This window comes from Pygocentrus nattereri, chromosome 17 (genome assembly GCF_015220715.1).
Source record: "Pygocentrus nattereri isolate fPygNat1 chromosome 17, fPygNat1.pri, whole genome shotgun sequence".
NCBI lineage: Eukaryota > Metazoa > Chordata > Actinopteri > Characiformes > Serrasalmidae > Pygocentrus > Pygocentrus nattereri.
In genome coordinates, this window is record NC_051227.1 from 29330317 (window position 1) to 29345388 (window position 15072).

Here is a 15072-nt window from a genome sequence, read left to right on the forward strand (position 1 = left end):
GAAGGAGCAGAGAAGGGCACAGACATGTCCAGGGGTGTCCCTCAGAAGGAGTCCCAAGTGGGCAGCGAGCACAGGAACACTCGGGTGAGAAGAGCAGTCCGCATCTCTAGTGTTGTTGCTCAAGAGGTGAGTGACCAAAGGTTTGAAGGAGGCAGAGGGAGAGAAACAGGAGAACTCATGAGGAGCGTTTAGGTCTGTTTATACTGTTACACTATGTGTTGGATTTACTTGACTCAAATGTGTACACTGAGACTATAGGAATAAAATACATTACCTTAACACAGTTACTGCCAAAAGTTAAATTTAAAAGTTTAAATTACAATTAAAATATCTTTGCAATACTGTGTAAAAGTCAGAGAGCAGCCTTCATTTAAATAATCTGTTAAAACAGCCATTAAGTACAAAATCTGAACTTTTTTTATTGAATGTGTCCACACTTTGCTTTTATCAGACCTTCCCTTTTTTCTGGAGACTTGCTTTCAATTTTTCATAGAAATCTGCAAGGACATTTTTTCCACATCTCTAAAGTTCAGTCTTAGAAGTTGCATTTTCTGCTTCTCACTATTCAAGTAATTCTGGGGTGGTCAGTCCACTGTTCTTAGAAAGCCAGCAGCTTCTGTGTTTGATTTGTAATATTGTTTATTACTTTTTTGTCTATTCCCTTTTCTTGGTAATGGCATTTTGGCAGCTACACATGCTTTCAGACTTATAGTGTTGTCTTCTCACAGTGGAAGGATGGACAGATACACCTGTGGATTTTTCAGATCTGAAGCAACAGTGGAGCATGATTTTCTCCTTTTTTTTAAAGATGAAAGCCTTAAGTACTGTTTATCTGATGGTTATCTGATATCCAGTTTTGGTGGTCTACACAGTCTTGCATGGTTGTTGGGAGTCCCATTTATTAAATATCTTTTAATATTTTTTCAACTTCCTCATGCATGTGGATTATCCTGTATCTAATCTCTTAAACAATTAATACACTGTAGGTAATAGCCATTTTGACTAGAAAAGGGCAGTCTCTGACTTGCACATTATAGTATGTGGAACTAATGTACAAATTTCAATCAAGTGAAATAAACACTATCATCATATATCTGGTGTTGTTTAAAAAAAGAATGGTAGATGTTAGGAAGGATGTCATACAAAGCTGTTGCATTTTTAATAGAACTTCTAGATCAAGCACAAATAAAAATATGTATTTTCACTTGTTATAAGCTCTAGATCATTATACAGCACACACACTAATGACCACAGAACTTGTCCTTGCACCAGAAATGTGTCTTTTTTTTTGGTATTTTAACTGCATGCGCTTGACACACCACTCTGCTGAGGGATAGCTTCAGTAAAAATGTGAAGAGTACACACACATTGTGTAAAGCTAAAAGAGACAGGTATATTGCATAAGACTTGATCTTCACACAAATGATGTCAAAATATTCATTTAATAGGAACTGTGTTATAGTTAATTTAATTGGCATAATTGAATGCACTTGCATTCATGTATAAATTTGCATTTATACATTAAAGGATTTACATAAAGGTTGAAGATGCCCACCTGATTATATTATTACCAGCTTGGTTATTACATTTGAGAAATATGCAGAAATAGAGGTAAAAGTACAGAACATTATACTGTGATACGCATTTGACTGGCAGCACGTACAGTAGTCCAGTATTTATGAATTTGGCATTGCAGCTTTTTTAATGTAAACCTACAACGAATGTGTTCAAACTAGTTATTAAAATAAATGCACTAACTTAATGAGAGTGTTAATAACTCAGGACAACTCAGGACATCTCTTCTTCGGAATCGCCATAAATAGATGACCTGACACCAAATTAAAGCTCATTAAACAATACACTGTCTGTTAGAAAAGATGAACGTATTGACTTTGTGCTGTCCTTTGCTGGAGCCCAATCCCTGAGGGCTGTTTGGATGCCTAAGGCCAGTCCCTTCATCTCATCACTCTATTCATCATCTCCACTGCAGCCCTGCCTCATTTCCCATTCACCCTGGGCTAATATGTTCCCCAGCCTTCGCAAGGACAGTGCAGTCATGCTATAGGACCTGACTCTATTTATAACATGGTACACTGCCTCAGTGAATGATGCATGCTATGCGTAAGTGCATGCCAGACATTTATTTATGAATGCTGTGAACATAAATTTCGCTGAATATTTGAGAGTAGTGTCCGAGGGAGAAATCTGTTTGTCCTGGGTCACCACTGTTATTACACTGTCAGAGACTGCAGTCTGTCTGCTCTTTACTAATTAACTTTAGAGTGCTGTTAGTGCTCAAAGCTCAAGTCTAATTCACTAGAAGAAAAATGTTTAGGATTTTTGAGATGGTGGACATCAAGCATGTCCAATCTCCAGTATACAGCCAAGACAGTGTTTTTTTGTTTTGATTTTGTTTTTTTTGTTTGTTATAATAAGCTGAGGGATAATTGGCCCATGGAGCCAGAGCAGGTCAGCAGCAATTCTGAGTAGGGTAAATATCAACTTTTGAGGATTTACACATGTTTAAACGTCACTGGAAAAAAAGGTGTTAGGTCAATAATATGGCAACAAGTAGTTTAAATGGATTTATTCATGTCAGATTAATACAAAATACTAGAGAGCAATAATTATATAGCCTCCTAAAGAGATTCATATGAGGACATCACATTTTGGCATTATTTTATCAACTTACAACTAGCATTCAGAAATTGTGCTGCTATCTGGTGGTATCAGTAGTATAACGTGCTATGGTGTTTACAAAAGGTGACACACCAACATGCCTTAGGAGAAGCACATAGAAACTGTTCTGCCATTGTAATTAGTTTGTTTACAGTCAGTAAACTGTGTGGTTAATTAGATGCATTTAAATGGCATTTACAGGCCGACATGGCATTAAAAACGTAGTAGGTGAAAGGGAAAATCTTATACATAGCCTAGGAAAGCAATAGTAAGATAATATACCACATAATTTGAATTTCTCACTATTCAGCCTGTTTTTGTATTCAGTTTTTATAATTTTCCTCTAAATTCATTTTTACACTGTACATATGCAGTATGAAATATGGTGTGTTTAAGTGCTTGTCAAGTGAACATAACTTTCTCACTAGAGAAAAGCAGACTTTTTTATACCAACTAGAATATAAGTATAGAACAATAACTACTATGTTAAATTATTGTAAACGTTTTGTAAATTTTTTGCGATTTTTACTTTTCTGCAGCATTTGAGCTCTACGGCTCTTCTTTACATTGTGTGAAAAATTCATTATGATTGGACCAGCAGAAATGCTCCAAAATTGCTTAGAATAAAAAATTTTCCATTAACTCACATTGAAAGTAAAGAACATTTTAGCCTCCTCCTGTAAAGTTACTATTTGGGAGATACTTGCTTTTTGCTGGACAGCGACAATATATGAATAAGATTTATTACTCAGAACAAACAGATACATTCTAATGCATTCTTAACCAATACAAATATAGACAAAAAATATAAATTTTTTGTTGTTGTTGCTAATTAATTTAAATTGCACATTTTTTATCTGCAGGAAACAACCTGCAACTTGTTTTGGTCATAGTTTATTTGGATGGTCCCCTATAGATGGTGTACAGATACTTACATTAACAAACTTTCTAATGACAGTTGATTATTGCAGACATTATGGTTAGGATTAGGTTTAGGAGCAGGTGTAGGTTTTGCCTTGAGATTAAGAATAGTTTAGGATTAGGGTTAGATTTATTAGAATCTTCCACGCTCAACTTCAAGTTCAGTTGCATTTCATTGTATTTAGCTGAATGCTATGTGAAGATATACTGAACATCTACAAATCATCTACAGTATCTAAATAAAGTGTTACCCTTGTTTTTTATACCACACTATTTATGTTCTTTTTATTTCCAAGCTATTTTAAACAAGCCAACTGTCGCCATATGAGGACATAATTTTTTCATTAATAAGTCAGTGTTTAAGGTTGTTGTTAATTTTACACAGTTAGCATGTGCTGCTTGTTATAAAAAGCCAGAAGAAATTAACAATGCACTAAACAGTAAGGCTTGGGTTTTAGGAGGATATATTAGATGATGTAAAATATTGCTTTTGTTCAGTTCAAACCTCAATAAACCTCTGTTCCACTTTTATGGTAATAAGATAGTAATATATAATTGTTGAATTATTTTAAAAAAAAAAAAAAAAGTTGCAATAGGTTTTACTTACTGACTGTTAAGCTCAACATTCATTTGTACAATGGAACCCATTTTGATTCAGTATTGTGTAAAGCTTGGAACTAGCCTATAGTTAAACTTAAATGGCTCATATACTTTTCCTCACAAAAAGGAAGGGTTTGATGTCTCACCTAAAAACTGTCAAAGTTTCTAACTATCATTCACTCTCCAGTCCATATAGTCCATATAATGGAAAGTAAGCGGCAAAAACAGCTCATTTTGAATTTGTTACCGTTGTGACATTACAAAAAGCAACTCATTGACATACACAGTTCAACCATAACATTAAAACCTTGTTTCTGTTCTGTGGTGGTCCTGTGGGGGTCCTGACCATTGAAGGACAAGGTAAAAGGGGCCTAACAAAGTATGTAGAGAAACAGATGGACTACAGTCTGTTATTGTAGAACTAAAGTGTATGTATTTGGTAAGTGAAGCTGATAAAATGGACACTGAGTGTAGAAACAAGGAGATGGATTTTAATGTTATGGCTGATTGGTTTATATCCATTTATTCAGCTTATAGCTGTTCAGCCCCGCCCATCAACATTACAGTTAAAAGGAGTGTTTTAGCCGGGACTTCCTTTTGAATGAGGCACAATACAGGGCAACAAGCCAGAACAGAGCTAATTTACAGATATCTGTCTTGAAGGCACAGTAAAAAAAGCCTGTTTAATTGTAAGGAATAAAGAGAGGTTGGAAAATGAATTACAATGAGTACATAAAACAACACAAATGCCACAGGCTATGCTAATTCAATACTACCGCTCTGTAACTTCATTACTCATAGACTCTAAGGCTCGCAGAGCACCTGCTTTTGGACATGAAGATTCCTACTCCAGAAAAGTAAACAACAAAGGTGTAAATTAAAATGTGGTTTCATTGTTATGAGCTGTTGTTGTATCTTGCATTAGATGTTCATGAGCTGTGGGATTAGATCTTTAAATTAATTTGTAGGATTTGTGCTTGTGATCATCCTGAAATAGTGCACAGTATAGACATAAATGAATTAATATAAGTGAACGTCTGTTTTTGTTTCCCTGTTCCTTTTCTGGTCTGGGCGGATACATTTCATCTTCCTAATTAGAGGATGATGAGTAAGAGAAATATTAGATTAGGTGAAATGAATTAGAATCTGTGGTTCATCTTGAGCATCTTTGGCTACCTCAAATCAGGATATCTTTTAAGTCAAAGGATGTGACACATCTGCATCTCCTGTAACCAAAAAACTGACTTTGGGGGAACTTATTTTTTACATGTTTTTTTCAGTATTTTAGAGACAGTTTCAAGACCCAGATTAAGCCTAAACTTAATCTAAAAAGAATTTTTAATGGTAATTCTTAACTGACACAAAAATGTAGGGCAAGATTAGGCTTAATCGATCAAAACCAGGCAGAAAAACTTACTGACTTAGAGTTTATATTAGCTCATGTTCAGAGAATGTGGTAACTTTCTGCAGTTGACCTAGCAGACAATGTCTCACGAGCAACATAAACTTACTCTTAGTTATCTATTACTATTCTCAAGTCTTTAGTCAACTTCTTTTTCCACTTTCCTCTAACTCCTGTGTGTTGTTCTCTCAAATGTAATCTCTCTGCATGTAAACTGCAAATGTTAACACTCACCCTTCTGGTCTGGGTGAATAGTTCTCTCGTGAATAGGTGCCACACAGGTACTCAGTTACTGCTTTCTCCATTTCAATGATGCACTCAAATGCTGCTTCAATAGATTGTAGCTCCCCTTTCTGGACAATCATCAGCCTGCTAAACATGATATGTAAGTACCAAGCCATAGAGAACTTTGCTCCTGTTAAAGATATTATTTTTATGAAGACTATAGTGGAAAGGTAAACTGACAGATTCCTCAGGAATCACCTTTGGAAATGTAGCGATTACCTTTGTAAAAGTAAAGGTAAAAGTGAGCATTCATCCGATTGTAGATACCCAGTGAGAACAAACAAATTATACTAGCACTGCCACAAATAATATCTGCTGATGTGTCAGGTTGCCCACAGGTAAGCCTTGTCCACTTCTTTGGAAACCAAGTAAAATATGCTATGTAAAAGTGTAAGAAAGCAGTGAAACATCCCTCCTGCTCACAGTAAGCTAAGTATTAGGGAAATAAGATTTGCTGATGACTGAGTAAGAGATGTAGATCTCTAAGGCCTTAGTTCATGGCCTCATTTTCTTCTAGCCGATTAGTCAAACCCTTCTGGAGGAATAAATTTAAAGAGAAAACAAAAAGAAAAGGAGAGATGATGAGTTAAAAAACAAACACATAAATAGGTAATGATGATCATCTATACATGGTTGATATTAGTTTAGGGGTGAGGACTGTGGACATGGTTTTCTTTCTCAGAGACAGTTATTATATAACTCCATGTTGTTATTGCAATCTGTTATTAGAAGGTTGCAGATGAGTTCAGTGTTGGCTGTTTGGGAACAGCTGTGGAAATCTTCCATATACCCAGAAAAGTGTTTGAACGTACAACAAATTTAATATTTAGCAAGTAGCATCTTTGCCTTCAAGCACATATGGTGGTTAATGAACTTGTCCCTCATGTTTTCTCCTCTTACAATCAATGTCAGCAAAAATACTTAACATGATTTGGAGTCATTTCTCCAGATTCTATTTGCATTGACTTCAGTGAGAGTGATATGATTTGCATTTGGAAGGAAAACCTGTACAGTCCCAAAGTACACAGATTCTTTTTGAAGGGTCTGGCACATCAAAGTAATCCTGTTATTTAAAGATCAAAGCTAATCATTTTGGAATTGTATACATCTCGCTTCAGGTACTTTCTTTGGGTGATGATGTCCTTCCTGAGTACAAGCTCCAGGCTCCCCGTATTCACAAATGGACCATCCTGCACTATAGTCCCTTCAAGGCTGTGTGGGACTGGGTCATTCTGCTGCTGGTCATCTACACAGCCATCTTCACACCCTACTCAGCATCCTTCTTGCTCAGTGACGAGGAGGAGGCTGCCATGCAGCGCTGTGGCTACTCCTGCAGTCCTCTCAATGTGGTGGATCTCATTGTGGACATCATGTTTGTTGTTGATATTGTCATTAACTTTCGCACAACATACGTCAATACCAATGATGAGGTGGTCAGTCAGCCTGGCCGTATTGCTGTCCACTACTTTAAAGGTTGGTTTCTCATTGACTTGGTGGCTGCAATTCCATTTGACTTGCTTATCTACCGGTCTGGGGAGGAGGTGAGGATACTCTTTGGTTATAATTGTACAGTACCAGTTAAATGTCTGGGCACACCTGATTGAATGCATGTTTTAATTTAAAGATGTTTACATTTTTTAAATTTGCTTGTTGACTGGCGCTTTATACACTGTCATTATTCTCTTCACATTTTTGCACCTACTTCAAAAGAGCTATTTGTCTTGCATTACCAGACAACAACTCTGATTGGTCTGCTGAAGACTGCTCGGCTACTCAGACTGGTGCGTGTGGCGCGGAAACTGGATCGGTACTCAGAGTACGGGGCAGCAGTGCTCTTCCTGCTCATGTGCACCTTTGCTCTGATTGCTCACTGGCTGGCTTGCATCTGGTATGCGATAGGAAATGTAGAAAGAAGTGGCTCATCTCGAATTGGCTGGCTAGACTCGCTGGGTGAACAGCTTGGCAAGCCCTATAATGTGACTATTCCAGGTTCAGGACCATCAACAAAAGACAAGTATGTCACGGCTCTTTACTTCACCTTCAGCAGCCTGACTAGTGTGGGTTTTGGAAATGTCTCCCCAAACACTAACTCCGAGAAGATCTTCTCCATCTGTGTTATGCTCATTGGTGGTTAGTATTTAAATATTCTTTCATATATATTAATTTAAAAAAAGAATACATCAAAGAATAAATAGTATATTTCTTTATAACCATCCTTATTTTTGTGTTATGGAGATTCTCTATATAATTTTATCTTAAATGATCAAAGTACATTCTGCCTACAGAGAAAAACAGAAAATAAGATATGTGCAGATGTGAAATACTAAGTTTCAATTTCTAGTTTGAAATTATTGAGACCAAAATGGAATTCAGTAACTTGCAAAGATTTGGTCATGTGAGAGCATGTGGCTAGAAATCAACAGATCTCAACAAGCTGCGGCACACAGGCCTCTCTCAGGTGTGTTCTAACCATCAAGTGCAATTTTAAAAGCTTTATATTTCTAAGAAACCACTATAGAATTTTTCTTAAGAGTTATCACTGGATGAATAAAGGTTTACTATTAGTTGTGAAATAACAGCAGCTTTTGCACTGGCAAAATGCAAACCCAATTTTTTTGTCTTTGTACAGCACTGATGTATGCCAGTATTTTTGGAAATGTATCAGCAATTATCCAGAGACTTTACTCTGGAACTGCTCGCTACCACACCCAGATGCTCCGAGTTCGAGAGTTTATTCGCTTTCATCAGATCCCTAATCCACTCAGACAGAGACTAGAGGAATATTTCCAACATGCCTGGTCCTACACCAACGGTATTGACATGAATGCTGTGAGTTCCATTTTCAAGCATATTTTCAGAATGTACCGTGTAGACATTGCTTTGCGTCAGTTTGCACACACTTTGAATGTTATACTTTAACTATGAACCTGCTACTGCAATTTTTTTCTATTATATTTTATTGTGCTAGCAAGGACATTTGCATCTCACAACTAGTGAACAGTATATAATAGAGCTAGGAATGTGCAGCCATTAGATAACCTGACCGCTGTTAATAGTGGTCTTCTTCTCTGTGCAGGTTCTAAAGGGCTTCCCTGAATGCTTGCAGGCAGACATCTGTCTGCACCTGAACCGGGCTCTACTGCAAAACTGCAAAGCCTTCAAAGGCTCTACCAAAGGCTGCTTACGCGCCCTAGCTATGAAGTTCAAGACAACTCATGCCCCACCGGGAGACACTTTAGTCCATGCAGGCGATGTCATTTCAGCCCTTTACTTCATCTCCCGAGGCTCCATCGAAATCCTGAGGGGAGATGTGGTAGTAGCCATTTTGGGTAAGGCTTGCATTAGGCAGTTTTAGATTCTCTTGAATGCTCTTGCACACAGAGCCTTTCATTATTGTGCCTTCCTCAGTATGAAGAGTAGATTTAGCCTAAATAAAGGTAGTTTTCTTTTCCAGACTATTGTTAAAAGCACATGCTGAAAGCCTAAAAGGTCTGAAATCAAGACAGTACATTCTTTAAAAAAAGATGGTTCTTCGGGGTCCTTTAGTAAAGACAATGGGTCTATTTTGTACCATGAACACTCAATGTTCCATATAGAACCATCAACACTCAAAGAGCCATTTGTTTGCTTAAAGCATTCTTCAGATTGATATTCAGATATTGAATGTGTTGCATATGGTTCTATATGTAATGTTTTTGAAAATGGTTTTATATAGCACCAAAAAAGCTTTATCTATTGTTGCAAGCTTGAAATCAATGCTATATCGAAGCCTTTTCATGGTGTAAAGAACATTTAAGCATGCAAATGGTTCTTTGATTGTTAATGGTTCTATATAGAACATTGTCTTTACCAAAGAACCTTTGAATAACCATCTTTTTTAAGAGTATGAAGCAATATTCACAAGGGAGTATTTTTTATCAGTTGTTCCATCAGATTTGCAGTTTTTGTCTACAAAAATGGCAAGATAGAAATAGCTTTCGATCAATATACTGCAAACCGACAAAGAAATTAATTTTAAAAGAATTGAAAAAATCTAGACATCCCTAATGTTTTGCCTGAGGGGAGTTTATATACAGTACTTTGAAGTATTGAAGTCTTGGAAGGAGTGCCCTCCTGTGGACATCACTGTGCACTTGTATTCTGAGCATCTTTGCCAGCTATCAGCGTTTTCCTTTCTTCAGCGACTGTAAGACATCAGTTGTTGTAATGTACCTAGTTTATAAACTGTTCATTCACTCATTATTTCTTGTTTTTGCCTATTCTTTAGAGATGCCTATCACAGAGATAACTTTACCTTCACTCTCGAGCGCTGCATTAGTATATGTCTGTATTAGTCTATATGTATTCAAAGCTTATAAGCTGATCAAAACATTTACTGTACTGCTTGTCCTGTATGATTCTGCAGGAAAAAATGATATATTTGGGGAACCCATTAACTTGTATGCACGTCCTGGGAAGTCCAGTGCTGATGTCCGAGCACTAACCTATTGTGACCTGCACAAGATCCACAGAGAGGATATGCTGGAAGTCCTGGACATGTACCCGGAGTTCTCTGATTACTTTTGGAGCAATTTGGAGATCACCTTCAACCTCAGAGATGTACATGTCTACTTACTGAGACACACAACTACTGGAACTTTAGCAAATAAAAGAATTGTTAAGAATTTGTTTTAAAAATGTAAACAAAATGTCTTTCCTATCAGGTTAGTTTTATTTCCGGGTCAGTGAACAGTGAGGAGTCAGACAAGGCCTGTCTGAACCGTCATCTGCAGAGATCAAGGCTGTCCTGTCGCAACAATGAGAAAGGTACAGGTTTTCTTACAGCAGTGACAAATTCTATTGTCCTTTTTTGCCATATGACAACAACCACCTCATTTTCCAGTGTTTGTGAAGTCATGAGTGCAGCATACTTGGGGTAATGCTTGTTTATATATGTTCAGTTTTATCAGTAGATGTTGATACATTTTGCTTCCATACAATGTTTTCTGTAATACAGTGAAGGCAGAACCCAAACGCAACAGAACAACTCTCCAGCCTCTGAGCCAGAAGAGCAGGCAGCAAGAGGACAAAGAACACAAAGTTCATGAGGACTCAGGCTCCTCATCCTCACACCCCAGCAGTGATGATGAGGATGAATCTAAAGAAACCTCCACTCTAGTGGGCTTTTTTCAGAGTCACGCTCCAAGCTTCAACATCAGCAATAAAAGAGAGCAAAACAGCTGTAACACTCTCTCAGGTAGATCCTTTGAAGAACCATAATAACCAGTAGTTACTGGCATTATGTTCATCTCACTACATAGTGCACAAAGCTCACAAAAAATATATATTTTTAGCACAGTCATGGACCAGGCTTGTGCCTTTTTTACGACATTAAAAACAGGCTTTAACACTCTTTATTTCAAATCAGGAACTTTTTCAGGGATCTCCAACATTTTCAGTTTCTGGGGAGAAAGTCAAGGGCATCAGTACCAGGAGGTGCCCAGCCACAGCATGTCCTGTCCTCCTCCCTCACCCCCACACAGCGCTTTCTTGCACAATATAACCCACCATCAACGCAGTGAGGTGGAAAACAGGCTGGAACTGCTGCAGAGGCAGCTTAACAGGTAAGACTAGGAATGGAAAAGGTTTCAATGGTATACCTGTGGTATAAAACCTAATGATAAAAATTAAATGTTTATACTTCTGATAATCTTGCACAACTACCCACAAGTCACAATAAAAGTAAATAGCCTACTGCTGCAGGCACAATATGCAATGACTATATGATAATTTGCTAGTTTGGGAAAACCATATTTGAGTTTTGGTTTTGTTATAAAGTTGTTATACTATAATTCTTAAAATCATATCATATAAAATCATATAAAATCGTTTATAGCCATTATAAAATGATTTTAATTTGTATTAGTGCTTTTTAAACGTTTTCTTTATATTCTAGCAATACTATGATAACACTGAAAACTATGCTAATCCTGGGTACTAATGTTAGAAATTTTCTTCCCAACTTCAGTCAAGATCATTAACAACCACTTATCTGATCCATTGCATATTGATATAACTCCTCAGCCTTATGCCTTATTAAATGTCAGCTATATGTCAGCTACTGTATGTGTCACGCCTCAGGCGGACTCGGACGTCATCTCGGACTCGATCTCCCAGACAGCATCGGGAGATCACATGACTCGGGACGAGCGTCCGTGTCACTACCAGCACTGGCAGTCCCCTGATTATTGATCAGACGCACCTGTACAGGTTGACCTACTTTGGCACTATTTAAGACTGGTCCAAAGTAGGGTTCGGTGCGAGGTATTGCTTCTCCACCATAAGAACGTACTGAGCGATTTCTAGATATCCACATGTTATGACCCTTTCTCTCGTTTCTACCGAATTCATCCTTTGGTTTCACCCTTTTGTACTTTAGCTGGAGGTTTTTGGCTTTTTCCTTGTTTTGACTTGGAACTGGCTATGTGGATTTCGACTTCTGTCTATCCCTGGGATGTTGTTAGCTTCATCCGCGTTCGTCTCTCCCCTGTCAAACGTTACAGTATGTGTAGACTTTAATCTTCTATGTTGTACCTCCACAGATTGGAGTCCCGTATGTCCACAGACATTGGAGCCATCATGCAGGTTCTTCAGCGACAGATGTCATTGGTTCCACCGGCCTACAGCACTGTGACCTCTCCACCTGAATCATCTCCAAAACCACCAAAATCTGGACAAAAGCTAGTGCAACCAGTCAACCCTTTAGAAATGGAAACACCACCCACTCTCTCACCGGTACCACTAACCCACTGCTAAACTGTAGGCACTTACATGGTGTTGGAGCTACACCATATTTTATACTTAAATCTGTTAAACTGCAGGCTTATCATTCAGTTATTAATGATTCAGCAACTACTATGAAATTATTTAGAAGTTATGTTGTTATTAATGTGAGGAAGTCAAATGTGGGGCTTACAGGCACTCACAGTTTACGGGGTTAATACTTCTTTCTTTTCTTGTCTTATTTTTCCTAGATACTTGATCCTAAGGATGTTGGTGACATTTCTGCAAAGCCTTGTGAGTCACTGCAGCATACTGAGGAACTCCAGCTGTTGGACTGTCCACTGGACTCCTCTCCTGAGAGTTTAGTGTCTGACCCACACATCCAAAGAGCAGACACAGGGCCACTGAGCATTACTAGTAGCCCTGAGAGGATCTCCCATGTCATAAGCTCTCAACCTGACAGACAGCCAATGACGGGTCTTCTAGGGAATTCTACCCTGGGAAGGAGCTTTCATGAATCTATTAGCCATCACTATGCTCAAAAGAGGCAAGATTTGATGCCTTCTGAATGCGGAAGACGGCTTTCTTTGCAAGGGCCACACCCCATGGAGAAGTGCTCCTCCATTCAGAAGAGACATGCCTCTGATCCTGGATGTTAAGCGCAGGATATTTGCTTCATTTTCAGACTGAAAAAAACTCTTGCTGCCAGTGGGAGTGTGAGTTTGTAAGCTGGTATGTTTTAGTTTTATATGGACTACATCAGGAATTATTGTTTAATGTACAGAAGCGACTGATGTTCCCAGTGTTGGATAAACTGTTTGTGTTAGCCGGTCTAACAATTCCTAGTGTTGTTGTTTTGTGGTTCAGTCCCTGCTTAATGTCAGTGTCAACTTTTGTTTTTATTTTAGTGGAAAGAGCTCTTTTACATTAACTGGTATGAGTAAATGCTATGAAAACAGTTTGCAAATATTATTACATGTGGTAGTCATAACTGTGCTTTTTTTATGGTTTCAGACCGAGCAATATTGTCCCTCAAAGTACGGTAAACCTTTTTCTGACAATGCAATGTGCTTTGAGTCTCACTCAGGTAGTAAAAGAAAAGCACACTGGTCTAGTTGTGTTAAAATACTCATACTGAGTAATTCTCAGTGATACTCAGTAATTCCTGTGCTATATGATGTTGTGAATGCAGTTAAAATGAACCGTCTCATGACTGAAATTACAGATGTGAATGTGATGAAAAGTATCTTTAAAAAATGTAATTGGTTCATGCCTCATTTTCTCTGTTTATAACTAAAACCTGCATTTAAATGAACAGTATCCTAGACCACTGCAATACAAAGACATTTCTTTAATAATGTTCCTGAGTACAGCTTATGATGTAAAAGTGTACTACATGATCTAGTCTGATGTGCTGTAGAAATCTGAATAGGAGTGTTTATTGAATAGTTACAGACTGAGAACTGTAGATATCTCAAACTATAGCTAACAATCTGTGATTGAAAGACTACAGAAATGTACTAGTCAACTAGAAAATTTTCAGAGCAAACAGATATGCTTCCCCAGGAATTGACTTGAATATGAATAAAAAAATGAATAACAATATAACTCACATTACTTTAAAAGTGAGTATACAGGCGGTGGACAAAATAAGAGAAACACCACATGAAGGCACTAAAACACAATTACAAAGCATGATCTAGATTTTGCAGTGATTTTATAGAAGAAAGAAACTACTAAAATGAATGTGATTCATCTAAGAAAGACTAGAGGTGGGCGATATGGCAAAAATATATAATGATACTTCAAGAAATTTTCACAATGCATGATAGGTCAAAATATTTTTTTTTAAATATTTGATCCGTTTTTAAAAACACAATGTAAACAATGATTTTTATTCAACACATGGCATACTGTTTTGCATTAAATCCAGTGAAACAGGAGTAATTTTCCTCTCTTCATAATGAAACATGCAGTTGCTCAGTGCTCTACATGTACAGATGATATCCATATGTTCAGAAAAGTATACTGTATTACACATTATGAAATAATTTATCACAATAATATCACAATATATGCTGTAATATCGCTCAGCCCTCAGAAAGACCGATGACAAAAAATCTATAAAATCACAAAGGAAAACCTCAAACTAACTCTCAATGAAACGAGCAGTCTCTCTCATTCTATGGCACTCAGTGTCCAGTTGATCTGTTCAATGCCCAACTGAATCTGATCATCAAAACTGCTTCCTTTTCTGTCATATTCAGTTCTCTTTTCACAGCTTATAGTTAGTTCTCTTAGTCACAGCTCTTTTATTTATATACAAAGACAAAACTAAACTCTCGAGCAGCATTAGCAACTTCCTTTGTCCCAGTATTTATACTCAACTAAAAATAGGGAACTAAACGCATCAGATGACATTG

The 15072-nt window shown here is 37.4% G+C and overlaps 1 protein-coding gene across 1 annotated transcript in view; it reads left to right on the forward strand.

Annotated features, from left to right (window-relative positions):
- Positions 1-14530, forward strand: part of kcnh2a (potassium voltage-gated channel, subfamily H (eag-related), member 2a) — a 35573-nt gene extending 21043 nt beyond the window's left edge. Inside the window, exons 6-15 of the mRNA XM_037546452.1 lie at positions 7006-7428; positions 7621-8017; positions 8517-8716; positions 8964-9216; positions 10293-10486; positions 10591-10693; positions 10884-11123; positions 11295-11490; positions 12469-12661; positions 12901-14530. Of these exons, the coding sequence (XP_037402349.1) occupies positions 7006-7428; positions 7621-8017; positions 8517-8716; positions 8964-9216; positions 10293-10486; positions 10591-10693; positions 10884-11123; positions 11295-11490; positions 12469-12661; positions 12901-13308 (2607 nt within the window). The 3' untranslated portion in view covers positions 13309-14530. The remainder of the gene's footprint in view (positions 1-7005; positions 7429-7620; positions 8018-8516; positions 8717-8963; positions 9217-10292; positions 10487-10590; positions 10694-10883; positions 11124-11294; positions 11491-12468; positions 12662-12900) is intronic.
- The last annotated feature ends 542 nt before the right edge of the window (positions 14531-15072 follow it).